The 27,067-nt window shown below is 50.1% G+C and overlaps 3 protein-coding genes and 2 non-coding genes across 6 annotated transcripts in view; 1 reads left to right on the top strand and 4 right to left on the bottom strand.

Moving 5' to 3' along the window:
- PXN (paxillin) overlaps positions 1-6,598 on the bottom strand; it is a 45,046-nt gene extending 38,448 nt beyond the window's left edge. Inside the window, exon 1 of the mRNA XM_062009897.1 lies at positions 6,496-6,598. Coding sequence (XP_061865881.1) covers positions 6,496-6,508 — 13 coding nt within the window. The 5' untranslated portion in view covers positions 6,509-6,598. The remainder of the gene's footprint in view (positions 1-6,495) is intronic.
- Positions 6,599-10,873: 4,275 nt separating this feature from the next.
- On the bottom strand, positions 10,874-11,014 carry LOC133627139 (U4 spliceosomal RNA). Its single transcript, XR_009819959.1, has one exon. It is a non-coding gene; the product is annotated as a U4 spliceosomal RNA (small nuclear RNA).
- A 529-nt stretch (positions 11,015-11,543) lies between these two features.
- Positions 11,544-11,684, bottom strand: LOC133627138 (U4 spliceosomal RNA). Its single transcript, XR_009819958.1, has one exon. It is a non-coding gene; the product is annotated as a U4 spliceosomal RNA (small nuclear RNA).
- A 1,357-nt stretch (positions 11,685-13,041) lies between these two features.
- Positions 13,042-19,301, top strand: SIRT4 (sirtuin 4). Of its 2 annotated transcripts, none has more exons than XM_062010438.1 (5): positions 13,042-13,232; positions 15,335-15,840; positions 16,473-16,767; positions 17,910-18,112; positions 18,544-19,301. In XM_062010438.1, the coding sequence occupies exons 2-4, from the start codon at positions 15,341-15,343 to the stop codon at positions 18,072-18,074; spliced, it is 960 nt and encodes a 319-aa protein (XP_061866422.1). In that variant the 5' UTR covers positions 13,042-13,232; positions 15,335-15,340; the 3' UTR covers positions 18,075-18,112; positions 18,544-19,301. The 2 variants fall into 2 exon arrangements, with proteins under 2 accessions (XP_061866422.1, XP_061866423.1); XM_062010439.1 differs by having other exon boundaries at positions 15,528-15,840.
- Positions 19,302-23,376: 4,075 nt separating this feature from the next.
- PLA2G1B (phospholipase A2 group IB) lies at positions 23,377-25,200 on the bottom strand. Its single transcript, XM_010206350.1, has 4 exons — positions 25,167-25,200; positions 24,935-25,094; positions 24,118-24,245; positions 23,377-23,498 (listed from the first exon to the last, which is right to left on the bottom strand). The coding sequence occupies exons 1-4, from the start codon at positions 25,198-25,200 to the stop codon at positions 23,377-23,379; spliced, it is 444 nt and encodes a 147-aa protein (XP_010204652.1).
- Between the last annotated feature and the right edge of the window lie 1,867 nt (positions 25,201-27,067).

Below are 27,067 nucleotides of genomic sequence, written 5' to 3' on the forward strand. Positions count from 1 at the left end.
CATCGCCATTTAAATAACTTGAACTAAACATGTTCAGTACAGAGAGAAGTCCAGCACAAGGGAAAATGAGACAAGCAATAACAATGCAGGCTGCCTTCCCCTGTGGCCTGTCATAAATTCCCTTGGATCCTCATCTTACAGTTGTCTCAAACTGCTTAGATAAATTTCCCACGTAAAATCAGAATAATTACTCTCTGCTGCAAGAAAAAGCTGCATTTGTATGAACAGAAAAAGAGTTTACCAGACTCCTAAAGAGCCCAAAGACATAACCTTAGGGACTCAAGTTCGTGTAACTGAAACACCAACACCAAACCTGTTGCCTTTTCTACTTGCTTCATCATGATTTAAAAACATAGATACATAGATTGTACATAGATACAACCAAGGAAGACTGTCCCCAGCCAGCTGGTTTCTGCTGCTCTGAGGCCATTTGCAATGAGAATAAGCACGAATGGGAAAAATAGTTGAGTGATATGAGAAAGTCATCACCCGCCTCATTTTTTTATGGTGTATCTTTAGCACACAACATTCTTTGAATGACTTCACAACATGCTGTGGTAAAGGGAAAGACTAAAGTAGAACTACTGTGGGGAACTGGGAGGGAAAAAGAAACATTTTTCCCCTACTCACAGCCTGTCATAACAGAGGATAAAGAAAGGATGAGCAATCAGAAAGGCAGAGAGGGAACATTAAACAGAGCTGAGAAGGGAATAAAAACTTACAATCTAATTCAAACCCGCCACTGTAAGCTTTTCCAGCCATGGTGACCAGAAAAGCTTGAAAAGGTTCCTATTCTCATAGATTCATCTGGAAGCTATTCCAGAAAAAACAAAGATCTCAAGATTAACCATACTTTGCAGGTAAGGAGCCATTATCCCTGTTTTGCAGATGGAGAAACAATATGCCTAAAGTCAGGGGCAGTTTTTGAGGCTGTAGATAAATGGTTACCTTATGCTGGAGTAAACACCAACTACAGCTAAGAGAAGTGGCCTCACTTACTTCTAGGTCCACTGTAAAAAAATGACTTTCAGAAGTCTCAGCTTGCTGATCCAGCTAACAGCCCATGAGTTACTGTGGACACAAGGAAGAAAAACAGGAGCAGGGAACACAACACACTGTACAGCAACCAGCAGTTACATCAGGTTAAACCAACTTGGAATCACAACTTCCACTTTCTCTGCAATCCACTTAACTTCAGCCCAAAACAGAAAGGAATGGTGCCACTCCTTGCTTCTACACTGCATGGGATCTAGTTATTTTGCCACTGGCAAGAGAGCTATCCTACTGATCCAGTGGCAAATCATTTGTTCAATTTGGGGGAAAAGGATGGTTTTCTAAAAGACTGGAAATTGGAACCGATTCAATCTGGAGCTCAATACCACTAAGTAAGCAGCAGACACACAGGAGATGGGGAAGCTGGAAGCATCATTTTTGGCTGCCATCTGAAACTGGAAGAAGTGTGAGGTGAGACTTGACAAACATTGAAACAAGAACAGGACCCAAAGGTCTCCACAGTTCCCCACCTTGCATTTTAAAATACAGTAGCCTCGCAGTCACGACAACCTGTACTTCCAGGGCCTGTTATTAAACCTAAGTTAGTTAGGATAGTCTAAAGCGAGCAAGAAACTCATTCTCTAAGTCTCATCCTCTTATCACAGTCCGAGGAAGCTTGGCACAGACAATGCCTCACTTTCAGGCAGCTGGAGTAGAACAGCGTCTTCATTAACAGCTTCCGCATCAGACAGAAAGCGACACAGAACAGCAGCGCACAAAGGGAGAGAGGCATCCTCTGAGACACACAGCAGGAAACTGGGAGCAGAGATCCTATTCACTCGCACTGATTTTAACACGAGTACAACACAACTCAGTTCAGAATCTGTTCTGGCTACCTCCAAAGCTGCAGCAGATCCTGTACATCACAACTAGGACATCACACAGATTCAAACGGGCTTGTTTTGTGGCCACAGACAGGCTCTTCCCCCCTTCTAGATGCACAGATTTAAGGAATTTGTATGTGTCTGTCTTAGCAGTAGATGAGAAAAGCAACTCTGGATCTAACTGGAAGCGATTACTGCATGCTCTTATACTGCCTAAGGATTTTATCCATCATTTCTGCAGTTTCACAATTTGTTTCATGTAATAGACACATTTTAAGAGGAAAGAGGTGAGGAAATAAGGTTCCAGAGAAACTGTAGTATCATGATTCCTTGGGAAAGAAAGAACAAGTAGAGAGATTAGTTCAAGAAGATGTATGAGAAGTTACTCATTTCTTTCTCTAGTGGTAGAGATTGTGTCAGAGGATCAATTTTAACCAGGAGGGCAGCTGAACACTTGGGATAACTTGACCTCTCCCAGCAAGGGACAAAGGAGCTAAAGACAGCACAAAGTCCAGCCTTCCCATGGAAATAGAGCAACAAGAAAAGAAGCCTCTCTCTGCATCACACACGGCTCGAGGCAGAGGACTCCCTGTCTGAGTTGCTCAGGACAATGAAGTCCCTGTTTTACCAAGGGTCACAACAGTGAAGAAGCTGAAACAAGTCAGAACCCCATTGTGCAGAGTATTAGTTCTGTTTACAGTCTTCTCGCCCAGCAGCAGGGATGACTCAGAAACCTGAGCCTGTAGAAAGTCAAGGCACCAAATTACTTTACCAGCATTTGCCCCTAATGATACTTCCTGAGAGTATCTGACCATGAGCAATTTCACACTAAACTTTCAGTCAGATAAGACAAAAACTGGCTGCATATGACTTCCAAAGTGAAGAAACTGAGTCAGAAACAGGCAAGCACCCCCCTCCCAAGGACAGACAGCATAGCCCTACAGTACACGGCAATCTTCCAATCTGACAGCTGACAGATGGAAACACATGTACCCCCTCCACACTCCCATGAAAGATCAATGACAAGATTACTTCCTTTAAAATCAATCTTGAGACGACTAAGCCCTGAAAGGAAGGTGGGGTCAAGCTCCTAAAACAACTTTTAAAGTAAAATTTCTTGTGTTGCTAAACGTTTGCACCCAGAATTTGCAAGACACATCACAAGACAACTCTTCTGCAAAAGAAAATCCTTCTAGAAGTGAGCAAATGCTTAAAATAAGAAGCTTACAGCCTAATTTATGTACACAGCTAAAATACTGCTGCAAACACATTCTCATGAAACAGAAATAACTTCTTTGTAAACTGTCTTTTACAAGCTCTAATGAATGCTGTTTTGTTTTTGATTGCAAAATCCAGTTAAAAAAAAAATCTGAAACCTTTTAAAAAAGTAAAATAAACCAAGCAGCAGAGAGGTGAGAATTTCAAAGCCATAAAAGAATGCTTCTGAAAGCAACACCATTTCTGCTTGAAGTTACCAAAGCTAAAACTGAAAAAAAGAAGTATTTTCTCACAGTAGTGTTTGCAAACAACCCCTTTCAGAGAACGGTTGTACAGAACATTAAAAATCAAACGATATCTGACTAAAGCAAACGTAAAGTTTCCTTTCTCCTACTCTTCTCATAACAAAATAACACAACACACTATATGAATTAGGTCCCTGCCTCTGCAGACAGCAGACCACAATGGACTCATCACATGTGCTACTTAGACATGGTAACACCACAGTCCCAAGAATAATTCAGTATCTCAAATTGTCTAAAGTAAGTATGTGTGGTTGGTCGCTTGAGTGAACAACACACTCCACTGTGGTAAACCCCTGCAAGGGGCAATAGCTCTGAGTTAGGAGTTTTACTCTTTTGGACAAAGTTTTACTCTCCATGCCAATTTACAACAGTGCAGGAAGACAAACTCATTCAGCAAGCTTCCTGTCAGACTCCAAGCACATCCGCAAAGTATGCTTCCTTAGAGAGATTGTGAAGACAATCTGGGCAACTCTGGTCAGCTACTCAAATTCACTGTCTCCTCCCACACTTCCCACAATGTGCCATTTTGGTTTACTCCAGGACTCAGCCCTGAGTGTCCCGCGTCACGGAGGCTCCCCCAGCTCAATGGGGTGCACAACTTCCACCTGCAGAGCTCTGAAGCAGTTTCCCGTGTGAACCACATGCTGTAACACCATTTCTTCAACACAGGGAAGAGAAAAAAAATGAACAAAGGTTTTTTTCAACTCCAAATGAATCCCCAAAGCAACACAAATCCATTCTCACAGACGTTTCATAACCTCTCCAGCCCAGGCAGCATGAAACTGAGACACTTCTGGATCTCCTTTCGACAGTGCACAAGTACACGCTGATCAACTCCGGCAGCTCCAGGAAGAGGGAGATTTTTGATACAATCAGGGAGTTAGGGCAGACACACAAACAGGCTCTGTGAGGTGTTCCCTCATGCCCAGTAAGGTCCATCAGTCACTAGCCAGTTCTGCAATACACAGATTCAGAAGCATGGCGTGAGAATATCTAAATTGAGTCTACCTTACACCAACCCTGAACCTGCGTGGCGTATTGGCTCAGGCTTGATGCTAAATCACTTTTGGATCAAAATCGGCCCTGGAAGCAGTGAAGCCATGTTCATATGGCATTGTGCCTGAACCAACAAGTCCTGCCGGTCCAGCTTGACTCTGGACAGAGCAAGTGCAGACGTCTGTATCCATGGCACAGTTAATCCACAACCCAGATAATCCACCCATAGATAATGAGGAAAGAAAAACAAACAACTCTCACTTCAGCTCAAAAGTTTGACTTATTTCAGGGGAACTGTATCACCACAGCATTGTCCCCTTCTACATGCATCATAAGGTGAATGCTTTAGAAAAATAAATGAGCGATTTTGGGGCTGACAATGACTTGCAGAGAGAAAAAAGCCAGTGTGCCTTTACATGGTGAATTCTGTACACCAAAGAAAAGCTTAGAGAGAGGAAAAGTCCCCTTTTTGTTGTTCAGGTGCTTACTGTGAGATATTCAGATATTTAGATCTTGTCCAGTATGAAAGACCATACAAAAATTGAGAAAGACGTGGTGTAATTAAGACTTGATGAAATCAAGTAGCTGAGACAAAAAGTTTCACTTCAAAAATCAGATCACAACTTTCACTTTTGGTTGCACCAATACATTTAACACCTCAGAAGAACAAAACAGACACAAATTCAGATCTTTTTCAGACTTTATTCGCAGTTCACCTCTAATTCTCCTATAGAGGAAAGGAAAAATGTGTTGGAACTGCAGTAGCCTACTCAGACAATTGAGAACTCACACTGCCAGCATTCAGCAAGCAATGTACAGCTGCCATGGTTCACTGAAGAGCACATTGGTGGGACACCAAACTGGCCCTACACAATGCTATCTGAATGCTCACCTTGAAGGGCCACTCAGCAAGTCAATACACAGACTGGGTGAATCCTGTTCTGACTAGCAACACATTCCTGAACATGCTAGAAACTTGCACCAAATCTTCAAGAGATAACCAGGCTGGGGGATATGTGAAACAGTAAACAGAGCTGTCTCCACTTAAAGAAACAATCACTGTGAGAAGCTGCAGAAGAAATTAATTCTGTTTGCACCACCAGCTACCTCACTCGGGTAGAAGGTGAGGTTTCACTCCCTAGAATGACTCTTCTCACCAGGAAGCCATCCAGCTGACAGACTCCTTGCCCCCTAAGTTTTATCATTAGCCCAATTCAAAGCCTGTTTTCTGAAGGTGTGAGCACCAGCTTGATGCCTGCACTGTAATGTGAGGTTCCAGGTCCAGCACCAAAACTGCAGTTCTCCTGGAGCGTATCTTAACAGAACGTCTGGTTTCTATTAAAGGTAGGATGGAAGTAACGGATTGCAGCCCCTCCCCAGTGTCTGATTTAATCGGTTTCATAAGCGGAACTCAGTCACCCTAAAGCCTCCCAGAGCACAAGGGATTTTGGCAGATTCCCCCCTCTTTCCGGCTCGGAACTCAAACTCTCTAGATCTTTCCAGTGAGACCAGTTGCCTGACACTTCCCCGCTACACGATTTCTGAAGGTTTTGGCACACCTGGGAGAAGCCAAGGGCTGAGGAGGCTGAGCCCGCGGCAGGCTGGGCAAGGGCTGCGCTCTGCTCACCCCCGAGGGCTGCCCAGCGATCGCTCCAGACCCACTCAGAGTTACGGATCTCGCCCAAGTACAGGGTCGGGAGGTTGCGGCAGGAGCAGGGGAGAAGGTGTCTGCTGAAACCCGATCACGTTGCTCCCGGAGTACGGGACCCAAGACCGCCTTCCCCAGCCGGGACAGAGCCGGGACGAACACCGGCGGCCCGGACCGCGGGCGGGGACGGGTGGCGGCAGCTCCTGGGCAGCCCAACCGAGGGGCCTAGGGGCGGGCGGCGGCGCGGACCGGGCAACGCGGCGAGTCGGGAGGGCCTGCGCCGTGCGCGGGGAGCGACACGTCCCCGGGCGCCGGCAGGCCCGGCCCGAGCCCCAGGGCGCGGAGCTGGCGCTGAGGGGCACAACGTGGCCGGGCGGGCCGCGAGGGCTGCCCGGGGAGCTGAGGGGCGGCAGCGCTCCGCGCGGGGAAGTACGCGCGGCTCGGGACTCACCCAAGTCGTCCATGGTGCCGCCGTGGCCGCTCCGCTCCGCTCCGCGCCCGCCCCGCCGCCGGTGCCGCCGCCGCCCGCCTCAGCGCCTCGCAACTTTCCCGGCCCGCCCCGGCGCGTGCCCGCGGCCCGCGCGCCCCCGCCGCGCCGCGCCCGCCCGGCGCCGCCCCCTGCCGGCCGCGGGGGGAGCCGCCAGCCCGGCCCCGGCTGGGGCGGCCGAAACGCAGCTGCGGTCCCGGCCCCTGCCCGCGCGGCGGGGCTCCATCCCGGGGCAAAACCTGCCCAGCTACAAGGACCCCGGTGGGACACCGGCCCGCGACCCTCGGCACGTCCGAGGCTGCCGGTGCCCGGCAAGGAACGCAACCCAAAAGCCTGTCCTCTTCACCGGAGGGGCAGAACCCTCCCCAGGGGCCCAGCCTGCAGTCCCGCCAAGCCCAGCTGGGGTGCAGCTGCCAGGGGAGCCCTGCACACCTCAGCTCCGCACCCAAAAAGCCTTCGAAGAAATCGACGTTTCTGAGCTCCATGTGATTCACCCACTCCCCAAGGAAGCTCGGGCAGGTGAAACCTTTCCTGAACAATTTTCCACTAGCTGTTGCCACCATAATGGAAAGCCACCAACCACTTCTCCTTTGCTCTGTTTCAGAACTGTAACAGCCCTCCTGGATTTATCATGTGACAGCACTGTCTCAAACCTCCATTTCCCACTGGCTTTTCCTTTCAAACCACAACCAAACCACACTCCAACACAGCAAAGTCCTCACCCTTGCCTGAACCACGGAGCAGCTCCACCCCCATCAGAGACAGTGTTTATTTTACCATGGCTCTCTGGCCCAAGCAACATGGCAGAAAAAAACCCAGATGCTCAGACCAAGCGCTCAGCTCCTAATCTGATGAGAGATACACCAAAAACTATCAGTGTGGGAACAGCTAAAGATCCAGGAAACACGACTCTTTCAGTGCTTTTCCTTACAAAATTACTATCAAGGCAGAGAATGTTCTCAGAGCTGAATAGCACATGTCCTGTTGGCAAGCTGAGGCTGCAGCATTGCGTTTTCATAAAACCAAGGAGCATGAGGTCAGCTGCTAGCAATCTCCAACGCTTTATTCTTCACTCTCTAGGCACAAACACACCCAGTTTCCCCAGCAAACACAATTCAACAGACATCATTATTTCCTGTGTTAAGTCATGCTATAATGAGAACTATCACTAGGGGGGCATGGAAATATCCCCTCCCTAGTCCCAGCCAACACTTGTGAATAATCAACAGCCTCCAGGAAATTCGTTCCAGGTTTTACTCCAAATCCAGGACTTCGCAGAATTTCATGTCCTCACCTACATCTGAGTGAAATACAAATATACACAAAGACTTGCACTTCACCACTGGTGTGTGCTTCACCATCAATGCCAAGGACCTCATCCAACATCTCCCTTGCTGGTTCCCAAGCAAAATTTAAAACATTACCTGAAAGGACTGTTACATTCTCTCAAAACCTGTCACTGGCTGCACGGTGATGACCTCGGGATGTGTCCCCCAAGGTGGAGAAACATAAACCATTAGTCTTTGCTGGTGGCACAGTGGACCCGAGTTCATCAGAAACACATCCTTTCCTGCAATGTGTGTGTTTCTCCCAGCAATACGTGGCAGGCATCTGTTGTGACTTGGCTTGTATTTTTACTTCTGCATAAATAAAGTGCCCAGTGTGCTCTGTCTGTATTGTAGCCTGGTATGCAATTTTTATCTTCAGCTTCCAACAGGATCTTTTGGGAGACTGGCAGTGAGTGCAAATCAAGAAAGCTGTTTCTATTCCATCCCCAGACTGAAATTAACATGTCAGAACACCAATGAGGAGAAATCAGTTGTGTCCAAGCTGCTCAATGTCCTTGCCTCTAAAGCTCTGCCTGTGGCCTCAGCACTGCTATCAAAGGACCAGTGAGGCTGAAAAGCAGGGCTGACATGAGTGACACTGTCCTCTAGTAGCATGGCTTTTAAAACCAACCTTACTCTCACTGCATACTTCACAGCCATGTGTTGTTCATAACTGAATTCTTAACACCTCTTGCTTAAAATTGTCAGCCTTTAACCCTCTCACAACAGCCCAAGGAGTAAGGGCAGGTTAAAACTCAAGCTGCTAAGACAATAGCTCAATGGTGTTGGCACAAGCTAAATTCCCTCTAATGATGTTCACCCTCTCCTGTCCCCACTGATGCCCTGGAACTCCTGTTTTCTCCCGTCTATGTGCTCTCTGCCTCACAAACACCTGCTTGCTGCTCAAGGGCGATTCCGACACAGCTGCCAGCTGCTGGCAGAAGCAGCTGCAGTTTGCTGCTGATGGCCACCTCCAACTCTGCCACCAGAGCAGGGTATTCAAGGTATGCCCACAGCCTGCTGGTAGGGCTGAGGGGGAAGTAACACCGAGAGCAGCTACAGCCCCGGTAACTGGTGCCAAGCGGGAAGTGCTGCAGAATGAAGGCAGGTAGCGCATTGGAGAAAGGCAGGGAGCCTCCTCTCATGTTGTACTCTGTGACTAAGATGCATTATGACTCGACTTATCTTTCAGAAAAAGTGTGATAAGAAGTTATTGCCCCCATTTACAGATGGGAAACAGGGCTGGGAGATGGAAATAAAGTCAGATAGTGAGCCAATATTGACCCAATGTTGGACTCCGGGACTTCTTGGCTCCACACAACCCAAATATTCAGAGTACTTGCTCAAGGCAACTTCCCCTCTCCTGAAAACATCTTTTACCAGTTATGGACTGGCTCACAGAAGGGTGGCTTAACCCACTGCCCTCCACATGCTTGACACTCAGAGCCTGAATGGATTAACTGTCCACCTGTCCCCTGCAGGGCTGTAATCTCAGACTGGCTGCCAAATAGAGGAGCAATTTGAGCTCATTTCATAATACCTCCTATGAAAAGCACCATTATTTACAGCAGACAATCAATGTCAGAGAAGAACAGATATGAAGCTGCACTAATTATAAGGTATGTTTAGAGCTTACCTGTGCACTTTCTAGAGAGTGACTTGAAACTGCAGAGCAATGAGAATGACTTCATTGCAGCAGGTGTCCTCCGTGCTCTCTCTTCAGGCAAATGCCTAAAAGCAAAATTCAGGCAGAGCTTTAAGATTCAGGCAATGGCAGTAAACCACAACATCCAGCTTCCCCATTCAAAGTCCTGCTTCACACTTGTCAGATCTATTACCACAAAATGAACACAGTGTCTAGCAGAAGATGTAGGACATGACCTCACAATAGGAAATGGAAGAACTACACCAGGGTATTACCACGGACAGTTCTGATAAAAGGGATGAGAGGCAAGTGGTAGAAACAATACTTACTTACAATTTAGATGAATTAAGCAATTACATGAAGTGTATTACTCACTGTAAACTGAATGTGCTTTTAGTATTTATCACTGTGGCTTATTCTGTCAAAGGGTAATGGCATTCCCACACTTCAGGGTTTGATTTCAAAATGATACTGCTAGCAATGAAGTACTAACAAGGGGACAATACAATCTGAGGTTTCACTGTCACTCTTTGGTCTCTGCTGTGTACGATACCCCAGCACAGCTGAATGTTGCAAACCTGATAAAGAGGGAACATTAACACTGACTGCTAAGTTGTGGTTCCAGTTTAAACTCAGGGTCTGGCAGGGAGGAGCACCCAGGCAGCATCCTTGCCCATGCAGAGACAACCTGTCAGCAGCATGAGCTACATCCACACAGTGACAGAGGGTAGCTGCTTCCAGTTCCAGCAGAGGTTCAGCCCAAGGACCTGGCATGCAATGGTAACCAGCCTCCCTCCACGAGGGATGCTTTGATACTAAATAGGACAACAGCTGCAAATTAGAAATGGATAGGGTTTACTTGTATAACAGGATTTTACACTAAACTCAGCAGCTGCATTTTCCAGGTTTGTGATTTCTTTGACCTTATGGAGCCTTTTCCTTTTTTTTTTTTTAAGCAAGTGGTGCCACAGGATAATCATCAAGCAACCCACACAAAATGCTGGTTATGGCACTGTGCTCTGCTCCCTACCAGGTTTTGGAGCAGTTCTGGAGCCAGCCGAGCACGATTCAGACTTGCCCTCCCCCTCAGATGCCAGCCCTCCCCCCGCTGCCTAAGCCACCTCCCGAGGTCGTGCTCCTCGAAAGATCCTCCTCAGCAAGAGCTACACAGGTAACATTTCTGTAAGACTCAAGTCCCTCCCCTTCCATGTTTACTGCTCGAGTCGCTACCTTTGTAACAGGCTTGAACGAACACAAAGGCAACACCACGACTGTTATGCCATCGCCTCTTCAATCCGGCCTCACTACCTCTCCGCAAACCCTCTCACAAGGCGAGATTTTTCATCTGTTTTTGACAACCACGATTCAGTCTCCGTAGAGACTGTCAAAAATTGCCAATGCCGACTATATTTCAAGTCGTCATGGCGGGGTATTGGGAAAAGTTTTCAATTAGCAATAATCGCGCCTCGGATTAACCTCATTGGCTACGATACTGCCACTGCGCAAAGCTGACGGGAACATCCTGCCGCCGACGGCCCGAGCCCCGGGGCCTCCGCACCGGTCAGGGCGAGTCCCGCCGCCGCGCCTGCCCCCCCGCGTCCCCCTGCCCGCGCTCCCCGCTCTCGCCGTGCCCCCACCGCCGCCGCCGGGAGCGGGGAGCCCCGTCTCCCCTCTTCGTACTGAGCGGCGAGCCGGCCGCGAAGCTTGCTGGGAAAGAGTATGCAAAGTAGGCGTGACGCCACGGGGCTGCTCTTCGCAGAATGAGAGGGTCTCGCGGAGTGAGGGGCTCGCTGAGGAATGGGGGGCTCCCACGGAATAAGGGGCTCCTCGCCATCTCCGCCTCCCGACAGCCCGCCCCAGGCGTACCCCAGCCTGCAGACTCCCAGCGCAGCCCGCACCACAGACGGCCTCGAGGTGCCCCCTCCAGAGACAAACCCCAGCCCAAACCAAACCGCTCCCGGCTGATCATCACTCATCCCTTCAAGTCTAACCTCTTTATCGCCGTTTACTTTTGTATCTATCTTTAACCACTCAAACAGCCTCCAGAGAGGCTCTCAAAAATTGCCAATGCCGACTATATTTCAAGTCGTCATGGCGGGGTATTGGGAAAAGTTTTCAACTAGCAATAATCGCGCCTCGGATTAACCTCATTGGCTACGATACTGCCACTGCGCAAAGCTACCGCACCACCGCCGTCCCAGCGGCCCCGCCGCCGCCGCCCCCCCGCCGCGGTCAGAGCGCGCCGGCGCGCCCTCGCGTGCCCCGCCGGCCCGCGCCGCCGCGCGCAGCCCGCCACAGCGCGCGCTCCCGGTGAGGGCGGCGGCGGCGGCGATACCGGGGCGGGCGGCGGGGAGGCACGGCGCGGGGCGCGCGGGGCCTGCCGGGACGCCGCTATGGTAATGAGCGCCGGGCGAGGGGCTGCGCCGGGCCGCGATTGGTCAAAACCCGCCGTGCCCGGTCCCAGGCGGCTCCGCACGAGACGGCGCGACCCCGGCTCCCGCGGGGTGAAAGGGGCCGTGCCCGGCCCCGGCTGCCCTCGCCACCCGGCCATTTGAAAACACGTGTAAGCTGCTAAAACACGCGGCAACAGCCTCACGCCGACACTTCAGCCTCAGGAAGTTGCCACAAAGAGAGCCGTGCCCCGCAGGGTCCCACCTCAGGTCACCCTCGGGCCTCACCGCCTCGGCTCAGCCGCCCGCCGCCGAAACCCACCTCCGGCAACGTGGGAGCGGGTAAGGCAAACGACGGCCGGGCCCGGGAAGGTGCTGGACTGCGCGGCTGCCACAAGCCCTTTGGTGGCCATGAATTGATTCCTGAAGTGGCTCAGGGTGCCTGACTGTGCCCTGGGAGAGGTCTGGCCAGATCAGGAATACAGCTGCCCTCTCATTTTTCATCCCTTGAGAGCTGAACAGAGATCACTGTCCCATGCCACCCTTTCAGGTTTTGTCCAGCCACACAAGCTACAGCGCAATGCACTGGATTTTCACTATTAGCTTGTTCATCCACGTTGCTACGGGCTTTTGCCACGGCTATCTCTTAAACTTTTGTTCCTGTCATCCCAAATGCGCGACCTCTCCCGAAGCCACACACAGGTACTGAAGCACAAGTGCTAGAAACAGGGCAACAACAGTTTACATCCCAAGGGACTGCAGAGCTTGAAGCGATGTCTTTAACAGCTGCCAGTGGATTTCTCTTCCGTTATCAGTTTTGTCACATTTTAAGCCTAACACCTGTTAGTATCAGCAGGAAGAGAACGCCCGTTTTTATAGCAAGCACCTACAAAGCGCTTCAAGCGACTGCATTCGTGTGGAGCCCGATGTTACTCTCGCACGCACCCCTGAGGGCAGCTAGTAAGCTCTCCGCGTTTTCCAATGGACTTTATGCGGTGCCGGGAGCGGGTTTTTTCCCTGTGTGAAGGCCGGGAGTTGTAGTCCCGCTGCCGGGCGCTTCACGTCCCCGCGAACTACACTTCCCAGGGGCCCCGGAGCCCGCGCAGCCGTGCCGTGCCGCGCCGCGCCGTGCCGTGCCGTGCCGCGCCGTGCCGGGCCGGGCCGCATTCACCGCTCCGCTCCCCGCCGTTCGCAGCGGCCCCCGCCCGGCTCCGCGCGTCACTGTTACCGCACAGCACTCGGATGACGTGGCCGTCGCTCTGAATTTCTGGCCTGTGACCATGTGTAGAAGCCTGTTTATCTTCTACCTTGAACTCCTTTCGTGGAGCATCTCGACAGGTACGTTTGAAGAGTTTCACTTATTATGTACGGTCGTTGCTCTTTTTTAACCTGAACGCTTTGGTTCTAAAAGCAGCTTTGCATGTCACAGGAAATACTCAGTCCTCTGTAAGATTCTCTCCCACGCTGCCCTACTTCCCCGCTTCACAGCAGCTCTCAAATGCATGTTATTTTTGCTGCTGGGCCTACCGTTGCCTTCTCTCGTTGTCAGCCAACTCACGTTATATCTCCATTTCTTTCCCCCTCAGAACACTTCCTTCTCAGGAGCTTTTGATGGTAAGAGACAGGAATGGACTGTTTTCATCGGTTAAAGCAATTTTAAGTACTGTCAAACTGGCTTAACAGCCAGAGCATCAGGACAGAAGCAGTTCCCAAAGCAAATTACAGTTTAGTGGGAGATTTGTCCCTTCTAATTAATTCATATGGAAAATTAAACCTCTTCGGGGGAATGCCCAGCACAACTCCTGCCAAACAACAGAGCGGGGCAGAAATCATCGCAAACACTACTGTGATTTAAAAAGTAGTTCAGACTATGGAAGGAGTCCAGTCTTCCCTGTAATTCAGCATCCTGGTAATGCTGCCAAGCTTTGAGAACTGGAGATTAACAGACAAATCTACTCTTTGCCATTAGCACCAGTTCAGCGTCATGATACCTTACAGCCAAATGCCCAGACTTTAATTGTATTTAAACATTGCTCCACTTACTGTACAAACTGGTACCTGAGGGTCGCCAGGGACTCCAGGCAATGCAGTTTAGGTGCATCAGGAGCCCTCCTTGAGACCACTGCCTGCAGCACCTAAAAGGGATCTGCTGCAGCTGGCTGAGGGTTCCCAGTGGGACCCAGTCCCTTTCGTGTCCTCCCAGTAATTTGTGATGGTGAGGGCAGAGGTGTGAGCGGGCATGAATCCAGGTATCCCACACTACAGAGCAAGCTTTAAGCACCAGACTATCGGGTCTGTTGCAATCCTTCTTTAGAGACCATCACCTTTATATCATTAATTCAAGTCCTTCTTCTGTCTTCCTGATCTCATACATAGCCCCTTGCTAAGGGAGATGGTGGGAGGGAGAAACACCAGACAGTCAAATCTCAGTACGGTTTCTTTCAAAGCTTTTGTACTTTGTGTGCAAAACTATAGAGAGCCACAGGAGAAAAAACCAGTTTTAAAATAGTGCAATGGAGAAGGAGAACTGCAGAGTGAGAGAAAGAACAAACCACATCACAGTCCAAATCAATCCACTCCTCTCTCAACAGGTCCTGCACACAATTCCAGGCTACTTGTGAGCAAGGCCATCCTGCCTGTCCCCAACCAGGCATGCCCTTCCTCCCTTAGTGCAGGATACTCCTCCCATTCCTACCTGCCAGGCAGTTCTTTCTGCCCTCCAGACATCTGGGTGATCCTTTCTTTCTCAGCAAAGCCCCTTGTTCCTGATGGAGAATCCAGGCAGTACTACCTCTCCACTGACTATGGAGACCCATAAAGGAGGTGCCAGAGGCATTTAGGCAGCATCCTTATCATCTTCAGTCCTGTTTCAAGGCCTGTTCTGCACCAGGTCTTTATGAAAAGCCAGGATTAACTCCAGTCAAGGCTTGAAAAAGCAATATTTCAAGGTTGTTTTTCTCTCCCTTCCCACAACACATGCAAAGAATGGGGTAAACAGAAAGAACTGAATTGCAGCAGGTAGTGTTAGAGCAGAGCAAGGGTCTCTTCTGGGGAGGAACCAGTCAGGCAGTGCCTCCAGGGTGGAGTGTTTGGGCTTCCTGCCCTGTTCCACATTCCCAGGAAAGACACTGCGTGCTCGGGACTTCCTGGGCTCTTTACAAGTCCTCATAAGCAGCCACCCTTCACACCAGGACCTGCAAGTCAGACGTGCTGACTCTGTCCTTGTACCTTGAGCAGTCCCCAGTGTTGCCCTCTGTCAGAGGGATGTCCAAACACGGCTGTTGGACTCTGGGCTTTAGTTAACATTGCCAAAATAATGTGTTCCTTTACTAAAAACGAGTACTTAGGACATAATTTCCCAGAGAATCCCAAGAAAATGGAATTAAGGACAAGTCCTTTGCTTTCTTTTACCTGCCATATGTTCTCTTCTTGCCTTTTAGCTGAAGATGTTGTCTGCCAGGAAGCTGTCTGCAGTTTGCAGAGACATCAGCTTCCGTCATTTCAGATCCCACTCTGTATCCAGAACCTCCCCAAACTTGGCTTTCGTGCCAGCCTCTCTTCCCCCAGATCCTATGGAAGTGGAGGAGCTGCAGCACTTTGTTTCTAACTCCAAGAGGCTGTTTGTAATGACAGGAGCTGGAATCTCGACTGAGTCGGGGATCCCAGATTACCGCTCCGAGGGCGTGGGGCTGTACGCCAGGACAGACAGACGGCCCGTCCAGCACGCCGAGTTCATCCGCAGTGCCAGTGCCCGGCAGCGGTACTGGGCAAGAAACTTTGTGGGCTGGCCTCAGTTCTCCTCCCACCAGCCAAACACAGCACACCTGGTACTAAGAGACTGGGAGAAGCTGGGGAAGCTGCACTGGCTGGTGACCCAGAACGTGGATGCCCTTCACGCCAAAGCCGGGAGCCAGCGCATGACAGAGCTGCACGGGTGCACGCACAGGTACTGCGTGGGCACAGGGAGGAGGGGGAATGCTCCTGTCTCACAGTGACTGACAAGCAAGTGCCATGGTAACTGCTGAGAACAGAGGTGAAATGTCCGTGCTGTGTTCTGGAGATGATGTGCTCAAAGGTGCTGTTGGGCTGGAGTGGAGAAAAAGATCACAAAACAGTGATGTTCACAGCACAGTATGTGAGAAACATGAATGCCACTCTTTTCTATGAGCATTATTTGGATCATTTCTCTGGAACCTGCATCACTCAGAATTTGCCCTTTCCTTGCTGCAGCAAATGTCCTGTTAGTCAAGAGGGTTCTGAGGATGTGAGGACTATCCAGGGCTAAGCAGAGAGGGTGGTGCCAGAAATGCAGAGGATGAGCAGGCTGGGGAAGGGCCACCACAGCCTGGCTGTGATCACCCAAAGCTTCCAGACAAAAAAAGCACAGCCTGAACTGGGAGAGAGGGTTCAAAGTGCTTCCTCTACAGCATTCCTACAAAGCAACAATTGGAAGTAGAAAGTCAGCTCCTTGACCTGTACCATTTGTTAAATAAATGTGGCCTTCCAGGGAACAAGTTCCAGGCTGCAGATCTTCACCTGACATGAAACTCTCCATTAAGACTTTGCTCTGAATTTCAGGGTTTTCTGCCTGGCTTGTGGAGACCAAATGTCGCGCTCTGAGCTTCAGGAGCACTTTGAGGCTCTGAATCCCACGTGGAAAGCCGAAGCGTTCGGCGTGGCTCCGGACGGGGACGTGTTCCTGTCAGACGAGCAGGTGCGTCACTTCCGAGTGCCGGCCTGCCCTCGCTGCGGCGGGGTCCTGAAGCCCGACGTCACCTTCTTTGGAGACACCGTGAGCCGGGACAAAGTGGACTTTGTGCACCAACGCCTGGCAGAGTCAGACTCCATGCTGGTGGCAGGATCCTCTATGCAGGTGCGTAGGTCTTCCTCCCACACTGCATTCCTGTTTCTGTGCTGCCCCGCCTGCAACAATCCTCGCTCCCACAGTTTAGGAGAGCTAATTGCTTGTGGATCACAACAGCCTCCAGAGCTTCTTTGTATTTTATTTTTACTGTGGTTTGCATCTGGCTTCAGGGTTGGACTGATTGGGCTCCCCTGTCACTCCAGCCAGGCTGCCTCATGCTACTATAACTCCGTTCAGACCTCTCTCTGACCTCTGCCATCAGTACACTGTAGGTTCACAACTGCCTATAAAGCCAAGACACCTGATATAGTTCAGTCCTGCAGAGATCATTGCCCCACTTGTAGTGGTTTTTTCCTTGCATTTTTTTAGCCTTGGGCAGCTTTCTGGGCCTCATGGCACACTGCATTAAATAACCAGGTTTTAGCACCTCTAATTCCTAATGAAATTCTCAATAAAACAGCAGAAATATCTCCATGTGCTTCTTAGGCTTGTTCTTTATATCACACAGTGCTTTCTCCATTAGCCTCCTTCAGATAAGGTGAGGCAGCTTAGAAACCCCTGTTGTTAAACAGATGAAAGCTTTAGGAATAGAGTTTGTGTAGGAGAATTTTTTCCATGAACAAGTTCTATTACATTAGGAAAAAAACATACTCTCACACCTCCCAGAACGAGGTAAAACCCAAGGCTGCCTGTTGGGATTCTTTTGGCTTCAGGATACTGGAGACAAATTCCTTAGGCTTGCACTTCTTAAGCCTATAATCCTTTGTACAGGAATGATTGAAATGCCTTAGGTTCATTCTTATACCACCTAAGCTGGGCCATGTGAAAACCATCAAAGTAGAAGCAGTCAGGTACCTATGATAACTGGTAAAAAGTGCTGCAGAGGTTTCCTCAAAGACAAGGACATTTCCCTTCAATGTACTCTGTGTGAGGTTTCAGTATCTACGAAACTGTAAATCCTTCACTGACAGAGGTTCAAAGCTGTTCTTTCCTGAGTGAAGAAATGTTCTACCTGAACTCAGTGCAGTTGCCTAACACAGCATGTACATACAGTCCCCTTTCCCACTGCCAGCAGCAACTTGCCTGACTCCTTTCTGTAGCTCTCCTTTTGTCTAGCCTGCATGTAATTTTGTCTTCTGGTATTCCTACAGGTATACTCTGGTTACAGGTTTGCTCTGGCTGCCCGGGAGAAGCAGCTGCCCATTGCAGTGCTTAACATTGGCCCCACGAGGTTAGATCACTTTGCATCCTTAAAGCTGAATTCCCGCTGTGGAGAGCTGCTGCCTTTGATTGTTGTACATGGCCCAACAAGCTGAGCTTCAGTACTTATCAAGAGTACAGTTATTTATACCAGGTGAGTACCTTCCCTGATCAGTCACCTGACAACATAAGAAGATGGGTTCCCATCAAATGCTGAGATTGAGAGGTGCTGCCTAAAACGTGCACCAGAAGGTGGTTGGACATTTTCATCTGTCACTGGTTGGCTCTGGTGGGCCATGATGCTGCTTCCTATGGTCATAAACAAAGAGCACACTAAGTGCTAACACTCCCAGAAAATTGGTCAAGAGTAGCTAGACTCTGCAGGGCTGAGTTCCAATCCATTTGTCGCAGTCAGAGAACTACAGGGGATCATCTGCAGGTTCAGAGAACCTGATCAACACTGTGCCTTTGCATCTGACAGTTCAAAAGCTGAGCCTGCTTGAATTCATCCAGCTAATCCTAATCAAAACACAGGTGTTTAATCAATTCCACCTATAAAGCGGCTTCCTCCCTCCTCTTCTGCAGGACTTGTCATCTCAAGAGGGGAAAACCTCAGTCTGAGGCAACTGAGAGATCCAATGCACGGCCCCCTGTGACACCAGGAGAGGGCAGCAAGCCTCCCACATGTCAGCCTGGCCGGTTTTCTCCGCTCAGACCATCTCCACATACCAGGAAACAGGATGATGATGAACAAAATTGCTTTTCTGCCACACCCTGCCATTGTAAACAGTGCCTTTTCATTCCCTGGGATGGGATAATCAGATTATCTGAGAACCAAATACCTTTCTTAGAATTGTCCTCTAGAGGAATGAGGGACGGGAGCTCTGATCAAGTAACTTGAGGCTATAGCGCAGGAGGATGCTGTGGAAAACCAGTGTCTGCTGGAGGACCCAGCCCCACTGATGGGCAGCTGTGGAGTTGTGCAAAGGGGAAAAGGGGGCAAGAGGAACTGCAGCTGTCATTAAAAAATGGTTAAAAATAGAAGCTGAAGAATACTGCTCTGGCAAGAGATTATTTGAAAGCACAGACTATAAGGCTGATGCCTTCCATTAAGGAGGAGAAGTCAGCATTTCTCTCAACTGTCAGTTTACAAGCTAAACTGCTTACTACCTGAACCCTCTAAAAATTCTATCTTGTTGAGATGCCAGAGGAGTTACTTTCAGTTAATCTGACCAGCACTGCTTTCAGTGTAGCTGCTACATTTTTCAGAATGCATTTTTGGGGAAGATGGTATTTAATTTATGAATAGCTAAGTAGTGAATTAAAATTGTTTACTAGATTGATACTGTTTGCATTGTAATTTCTTCTCCCTCCTATGATTTATTTAAGCACAGTCTCAATAGCCAGTTTGGATTCATTTTTTCCACTGCAAAGATGCAGGACATAATTGCTAACAGCTGATGAATTAAGGGAGAAATACAATTAAATCTGTACAATAGGTCTCCCTCAGGAGGTAATCTCAAGCTATTAATAGATGTATTTTTCCACACTCGTAACAGAAGATCCATCACTACTGGGTAACCATTTTTTTTGTTGATCCTTAGGGTGGTAACATAGGCCATGTTAAACCATTTATGGAGAAAAAGACAGAATCTTGCCCACACTGGAACACTGAATTTTGGAGCTGACCTTCTGCATGAATCAACCACTGCCCTTCTGGCTACAAAGGAGAATTTTTTTTGGTGTCTTCCAAAAACCCCAGTCCTGTTCTCCACAAAACGTGTCCTGTACTAATATTTTGCCAAGAACTGTAAGGAGCAGTTAGAAGCAAAGACAACTGACCCCAGGATGCAAAGTTCCTTTTTGCTTTGCTGTTGGTTCAAATCCACGCCAGGCAGGAGCAAGTAAAGCACAGAAGCTAAGAGATACTTAGGCACCCAGTTTCTGCAAGCAGGTAGAGAGAACTGGGATTCTTAATGCACTTCAAGATTTTGGCTATTATGGGTCAGAGAAGAGAAGACTTCACTCTGAAGCCAAGTGGGGTGAGCTCAGGCCCCCTGCCTGCATTCTGCTGTCACTTAGTGGAGATCTCACTTTCCAGCAAGTTGGGTATCTGCTGTTTGGTACTGAAGAAAGCTCACAGACATCACTCCATTGTTAGCATGGCCCTGCTAGCCAAAGCTTTTGGACAAAGCATTGCTTAAGGCTTAGTAGAGTCTCCACACACAGCCAGGGAGCTCACTCAGTGTGTGTTTGCACAGGTTGTTCCATGTAAGGAGAGACATTTATGCCTCCTTAGCAGAGGAGCTGGGGCTGGGTTTCTCACTGTCCACTGCTGCTTGGTGTCTGGGGAAGGGAGCAGAAGCTCCTCTGAGCAGCCTTTTACCCACCTCCCACACACAGATACACATGCTAGTCATAGGCTAAAGCACAGGGTACAAATAGCCAACTTCACCTCATTGTCACTGCCAAGAGACAACAGCAGTTCATGGAGGTAAGGATGCACAGCCCAGCAATTACATCAACTGAACACTTAGGTCCTTTCTGAACAGAGTACACAGGGCAGCTCTGTGGGACACAGCTGAGCATCTAAGTATTTACTCAGCAAGCCCTCATCTAGGAAGTCAGGTTCAAGACCTGTCCTTGTACACACTGCTGACAACCATCACCTCTGCTCTCTCACTTGTAACACTCTCCACCTACATTCAGATCTCTGCACTTGATCTTAAAATGACTTCTTCCCCTTCTGAAGCCTGGACAAAGTGCATGCTTTGCTCTACACTGCAAGTAGCTGCCCCACAAACAGCCACAGCATAACACCAGGTTTGTATTCACTGGTATTGAACCTGCTCTGTTCTCTCCAGGTGGCAAAACAATATCTGGCTCTGGCAGCAAGTTCTGCCAGGCATGTTTTAGGAGACAGGAGGAGTCTTAACAGAGTCCAGAACATTCACTGAGAATGTAACAGACAAGCTAGGTAGAGTTCTTGAGTTGCAGTCCTCAACAGTCACTGGTCTCTCAAAAATCAACATGAAAAAAAATGTTCTAAGCCTTGTTGAGTGTATCTGGCTTTCCAGGGACCACTCTCCATAATAAAACAGGGTAAGAGAGGGTGACAGAAGAGACATATAAAGGGCCCCATTCCTATGCCAACAGCAAGAGCCTCAAAAATCTGTGTGGAATAATTACTAGAAGTGACTTACTGAGACTTATTGGGACTTACTGAAACTAAAGTTACATCCACATCTTAAAGGGACATATAGTATTGTGGCCAATATCTACGGTATCCCGTTCCATGATTCCCTTGGCAACACAACCTGCAACCTTGGATGTTGGCAACACCAGGGGAGCTTGGTGTGCTGACTCTGAGGGAATAGCACAGAGGGTGAAGGCACCACGGCCAGGCTCTAAGATAGCACCCAGATATCACAGGGTATCATGGGAACTTGACAGTTCTGTGGAACTGATAAGCTGCCTAATTGCTACCCTGAGCCAACAGTTCATAATTTTTGTTGCCAAAACCATGTCCTTTGGGTGAACTTTGCTCATTATAATGTCATTATAATACCAAAACACACCTCCATCCCAAAAGCTACCTCCTTCCAAGGTGTGACCAGCCCTCGCTGAGCATGAGCTCTGAATTCCTTCTAGTCTATATCTTTAAAAGCAAAGTGAGGAAATTTTACACCAATTATAACCAAGGTCTGTATGACCAGAATCACTCGTGCTCCACCTGAAAATGAACTAATAGAAACGTGGCTTAAGAAAGGAGGGATATTGGGGTAAGACACCATCACAGCTGAGTTGTGGGGACTCATCACTGCCTCTGGGACCAGGTGAAGGCCGAACCTCTCTCCCCACATAGGGACACCCATTGGGTGAGATTCCAACACTCAGCTGTACCAGGTGCTTTCCAAGGAAACTTAGAAATCTCCAGCCATTTCATATATCTGGGGAGTAACTCAAGAGCTCAGTATTTCCAGAAAATTAATGTACAACAGACCAAAATGCAATTCACCACCCTATCTTTGTTCTAATATCCTCAAAGGTAGGTAGGCATTGCAAATACCTTCCAGTCAGGTATCAAGCCAGCTTCTTCCTCTTTCTGCTTTCTCAGAGATCTCTCGCAGATCCTTGGGTTCTGCTCCATGTTTGAGTAGCGTCCATGCAGGCGTTGCTGAGTGTAGGACAAAGACTGCTCCTCAAAGTCCTCCATGACTACAGAACCAGAGAATCTAGGACTGACGGGGGGTGGGAAGGGCCCTCCAGAGCTCATCCAGCCCAACCCTCTGCTAAAGCAGGTTCCCCTTGAGCAGGGGGCACAGGAACACATCCAGGCAGGAGCATTCGGAAACTTTCCACGGAGATTCCACCCCCTCCCTGGGCAGCCTGGGCTCCCTCAGCCTCTCCCTACAGCGCTGCATTCTGTACCTGCCGGGAGGTAACAGGGCAGGCCGTACACTCCTCTGGCTGGTGGGGGCAAGGAGCCATCTTCTGTTATATGGAGATGAAGCAGGGCCTTTCTCCCACCCTGTCAGCAGGGGTATAGCCAGCCCCTGCCACCACAGCTCCCAGCACTCTCCTGGAAGCCTCTGCTGGTACAACTGTAGTGTGACAGCACCAAGCGTGGGCAGAACCTTTGGTGCAAGAACACTGGGGCAGACACTGTCCCTCAAAGCGGCTCCCTGCCCTCCTCTAACCGCCAGGCCTCGAGCTGGTGTCCGGGAACAGCGGCAGGCAGGGGAAGGGCTGCCCAGGGCGAGCACACGGAGCCCGAGCAGCGCTGAGGAGTGCTGAGGGAGCGCTGAGGGAGCGCTGAGGGGGCGCTGAGGGGCGCTGAGGGGGAGCTGAGGGGGCGCTGAGGCGGCGCTGAGGGGGAGCTGAGGGGGCGCTGAGGAGCGCTGAGGGGCGCTGAGGGGGCGCTGAGGGGGCGCTGAGGGGGAGCTGAGGGGGCGCTGAGGGGGAGCTGAGGGGGCGCTGGGGCGGCGCTGAGGCGGCGCTGAGGGGGCGCTGAGGGGGAGCTGAGGGGGCGCTGAGGGGGCGCTGAGGGGCAGCTGAGGGAGCGCTGAGGGGGCGCTGAGCGGGCGCTGAGGAGCGCTGAGGGGGCGCTGAGGGGGCGCTGAGGGGGCGCTGAGGCGGCGCTGAGGGGGCGCTGAGGCGGCGCTGAGGGGCAGCTGAGGGAGCGCTGAGGGGGCGCTGAGGGAGCGCTGAGGCGCCGCCCCGAGCAGCCCGCGCACGGCACGCGCAGCCTCCCGCGCCCGCCGCTCGCCCCGCCCCCCCGGGCCCGCGGGCCAATCAGCGGGCGCGCGCGCCGGCCCCTCAGCGCGGCGCGGCACGACACGGACAGCGCGGTGTTGCCGAGCGGGTTTATTAGCGACGGGTAATAAATAACCCCAGGGGCGGCGGCCGGGACGGACATCACTGGCAGTATTTCTTGGTGTCCAGCGCCTTGTATTCGCTGTTGTAGGGCGCCTTGGCGAAGCACATGGCAGCCGTGCGGTCGCAGTTGCAGATGAACATGGCGCACTCGCTGTTCTTGCCTGGAGGAGAGAGCAGGAGCGGTCGGAACCCGCAGCTCCTTCGCCGGGCACGGCAGTGGCTCGGGCAGGCACCTCTGCTGCCAGGGCACAGCCGTTTGACTGCTTGCTGCTGTCAGTTTGGGGGTGTATGTGCTTCCCACTAACCCCCAGGCCCCAGAGCTGCGTGCTCCAGCCCGGCAGTGTCCCTGCTCTTCCCTTCCTTCCCTGCAGTTCTGTTTGTCAGCCTGTCTGCTGTTTATCTCCATTCCAGAGCCCTGGAGAAGCCCCACTGCTACATTACAGATGTCCAGCAGAGGCTCTTCCCACTTAGGGTGCTGGTCTCTTAGAAAGTGTCATTAAAGGGATTCCCAGACAAGTAGCGCAGGGACTCAATCTCCTGAAGAGGGAACAGGCTTCCCTAGGTACTGCCATACCACACATCTCTATACACTTCATATTCTGTGCTATATGGAGAATATTCAGCCCGCTGCCCCTGTGAGGTGCCCCATTTCTACCCCACCCCCAGCAGGGACTCGCACTGAGCCTCCCCCCCAGAGAAGCAGAAAGCGTAACACAGCCTCGTTCCTCCAGAAGAGACTGGGCTCATGTTTGAAGCAGAGTGATGTGGGAGTGGACGTACTGCTACACGTAATCTCCTTGTTGGAGCAGCTGTAGCTGTAGAACTTTGTGTAGGGGTTGTCCAGAATGTACGTGCATGATTTCAGTTTCTGTGCCTCTGAGTAGCAGTTATCGTGGGCTTGACAGCACCTGGGAAACAAGGAGGAAAAGGTCAGAAAATACCAGAAATGCAAATTCAGCTGATCTATAGGACATATAAGACACAGTATTGCTTTGACAAGGCACTGAACAACAAACAAAAAGATACCCAGTGATAAGGCAGACATGAAGTACCTCAAAAGGTCATGGTTCTGCCAGCTAATGGTCCTGGAGGTGCCTGCTACACCTATACTTACTGGAGTATCTTCACAGTTGTCTATTGAGCACAGGGAAAGCAAAACCCAGCCTTTATCCCCTATGCCCAGCAGCTGAGGAGACATGACTGACTGGTGAGAGCTCCACACTGCCTGAGCCACCCCTCAGCATTGTGCAGCTCAGCCCTGCACACATTGGTGGTCGTGCCCTGGGCCATGTGTGCAGACCTGTGCCCAGTGCTGCTGGCACAACGCTGCTGCAAAAAACATGCTGGAGTAAGTACAGTGTAGCTGCCACAGAAAGCAGAGTTGTTTGGATTATATTTTATCTTAATACTAAGGCATCAAGGGGTGAGACTGCATATCCCTTTTCCCTTGAATCGACCTTTGAGAGAAAGCTTCATCCAGAGCAGCTAGCAAGTTTCATGGAGGTTTATAGGCAGGGCTGGCTGACATGAAGCTGTTGTGCAGAGCTATGGAAGCACAAGCAAGGAAAGAGGGTGGTAAAAACAGAGACTTATAAACCTGTCAAGCTCATCCACTGGAGTCCCACTGCCTCCCAAGCCGCAGTAGCAGCCGTAGTCAGCGTAATCCAGCAGAGGATAGCTGTCAGGCAAGGTGCACTTGATCATCTTGCGAAGCCCCCACACGGCCCGGGGTGAGACAGCCTTGCTGGCTGCACCCGCTGAGGAGAGACACAGAGGTTAGAGTTAGGCACAGTGTTACCCATCCTGGGGAAAGAGTGCTGCCTACACACCAAAGAGCAGGAAAAGCAGGGCCAGGGACTTCATCTTCGGAGAGCTTGGCTGAGTGGTGCTGAAGGAAACACGCTCTTTATACCACAAGTTCACCTTGACTTGGGCATGAGATAAAGAAATCAGTATTTGTGTTACTAAATGCAGACTTCTTCCATCAAAGGCTGTGGCCATGACATCAACAGTTGAAGGCCAGTGGAGCTACCTCTAGGAAAGCAAATATTTGCTCTCTATTTTTTGCTATTAAATTCCTTTGATGCTACTATTAGAAGCCATCCTGGAAGACTGGGACATTTTTAAGGGCTTTCTACTAAAAACCAGTAGCAGTGTGGTAGTTGGAAACTGCTGGCACACTAATATCCATCACACTCCTAACCAGCATCCTCTTTGTGTGGTCTCCCACTTACCATTAATCCAGTGTCTCTCCATGGATTCTCCTAAGTCAGAGGATGAGGTGCAGGTCATCCACTCGCCCCAACTGACCATTGTGTATGAGCTGAACTGGAAAAACTTGTCATTGTTTTACACTTTGAAACTGTAGAGCAAGAGGAGGTGCTGCTAGGCAAGAAACAGGAGCCAAGCAGCCCGGAAAGCCTCTCTACCTGGCTTAAACAAGGAGTAGTGTCTGTTTTCACATGACCCAAAAGGAGTTAGACTGAAAATGAACACTTTCAGACACATCCAGAGCAGACTTCAGGAAAGGACAGTCCGTAACCACAGCTAATTCTGAGAAAAAGAATGTTATCTTCTCCCCACAGGTCAATCTCCCGAGTTGCCCTTCAGTATCTAAGTGTTCTCCTTACTCCTTTTTAAGTTGTTCTCTGTTTTCCTACCTATGAACCTCAAGACTGTGCCTTTTCCTCACTTCTCAATGGCTGGTTTATTATTGATGTCGCCAAGAAAACTTCCCATAAACTGGCCTTTCGAAGTCACAAATCAGAAATACTGTAGTATCCTGGATTTTGTACTTTTTAATTCCACAAGAGGATCGCCAAGTGTGGGAAAGTGAGCACGTGGGCATGACAGGAGTGCCTCGTGAGAAAAATGCCATCAGGGCACAGGTATTTCCATGAATGCTATCTTTGGTTCCCGCCACCCTGTGCTGTGTACAAAGCTGCTGGTCCTCACTATGCTTGGGAGGACACCCCACCTTATAGATGGCTCCTGAACATATAGGCCTGAGCCTTTAAGTACTTTTAAGGTTTCTCTATAACTTAGAGCTCCTGCACAGGGCTCCCTACTGTTTCACACACTCAGAAGTCACCTTTCTCTTGTAGCGTTCTCTGCTAAGGACCTTTCCTCCCATCTCCACATTTTACATCCTCAGATCTAGCCCCTGGCCTCTTTGGTCCACCACAGCCAACGAATCCAGAGCATCTGAGCCAAGCTTCCAGGCACAGCCACCTCCTCTGTTCTTGAACCTGCCAACACCTGTACAAAATGCAGAGGAGAGACATGATCTCTGATAAAACCAACCTGCATCGCATTAGGCACTGGGCCTCTGCCAAAGCAGAGTCAGGGCCCTGCCCGGGGGTTTTATCCTAACGGCAGGATGCGGCTCCTGCCAGCTCCCACTCCACCTGCAGCCTCCTCCACCTGGACACCTCCCGCCCCCAAATAACAACAGAGAAGGACTGTTTTCAAATAATTTATTAGGAATTTAAAACTGAAATCTGGAAAAAGGGGTTACAGGTGTGGAGAGAACAAACATTGGAGTGTAATAACTTACTGGCTTAAAAACACAGCTTTATTTCTTTTTCTTTTTTTAAAAAAAATGCCCACCCTGAAAGCGGAGCCTCAGCCTGCGGGTGGCTGCAGCCCCCCAGCCCGCCCACAGCCCCCCCAGCAGCCCCGCAGCCCGGCCCGGCAGCAGCCCAGCTGCCCGCGGGTGCGCCCAGGGCAC

The sequence above is a fragment of the Colius striatus genome, chromosome 17 (assembly GCF_028858725.1).
Source record: "Colius striatus isolate bColStr4 chromosome 17, bColStr4.1.hap1, whole genome shotgun sequence".
Classification (NCBI taxonomy): domain Eukaryota; kingdom Metazoa; phylum Chordata; class Aves; order Coliiformes; family Coliidae; genus Colius; species Colius striatus.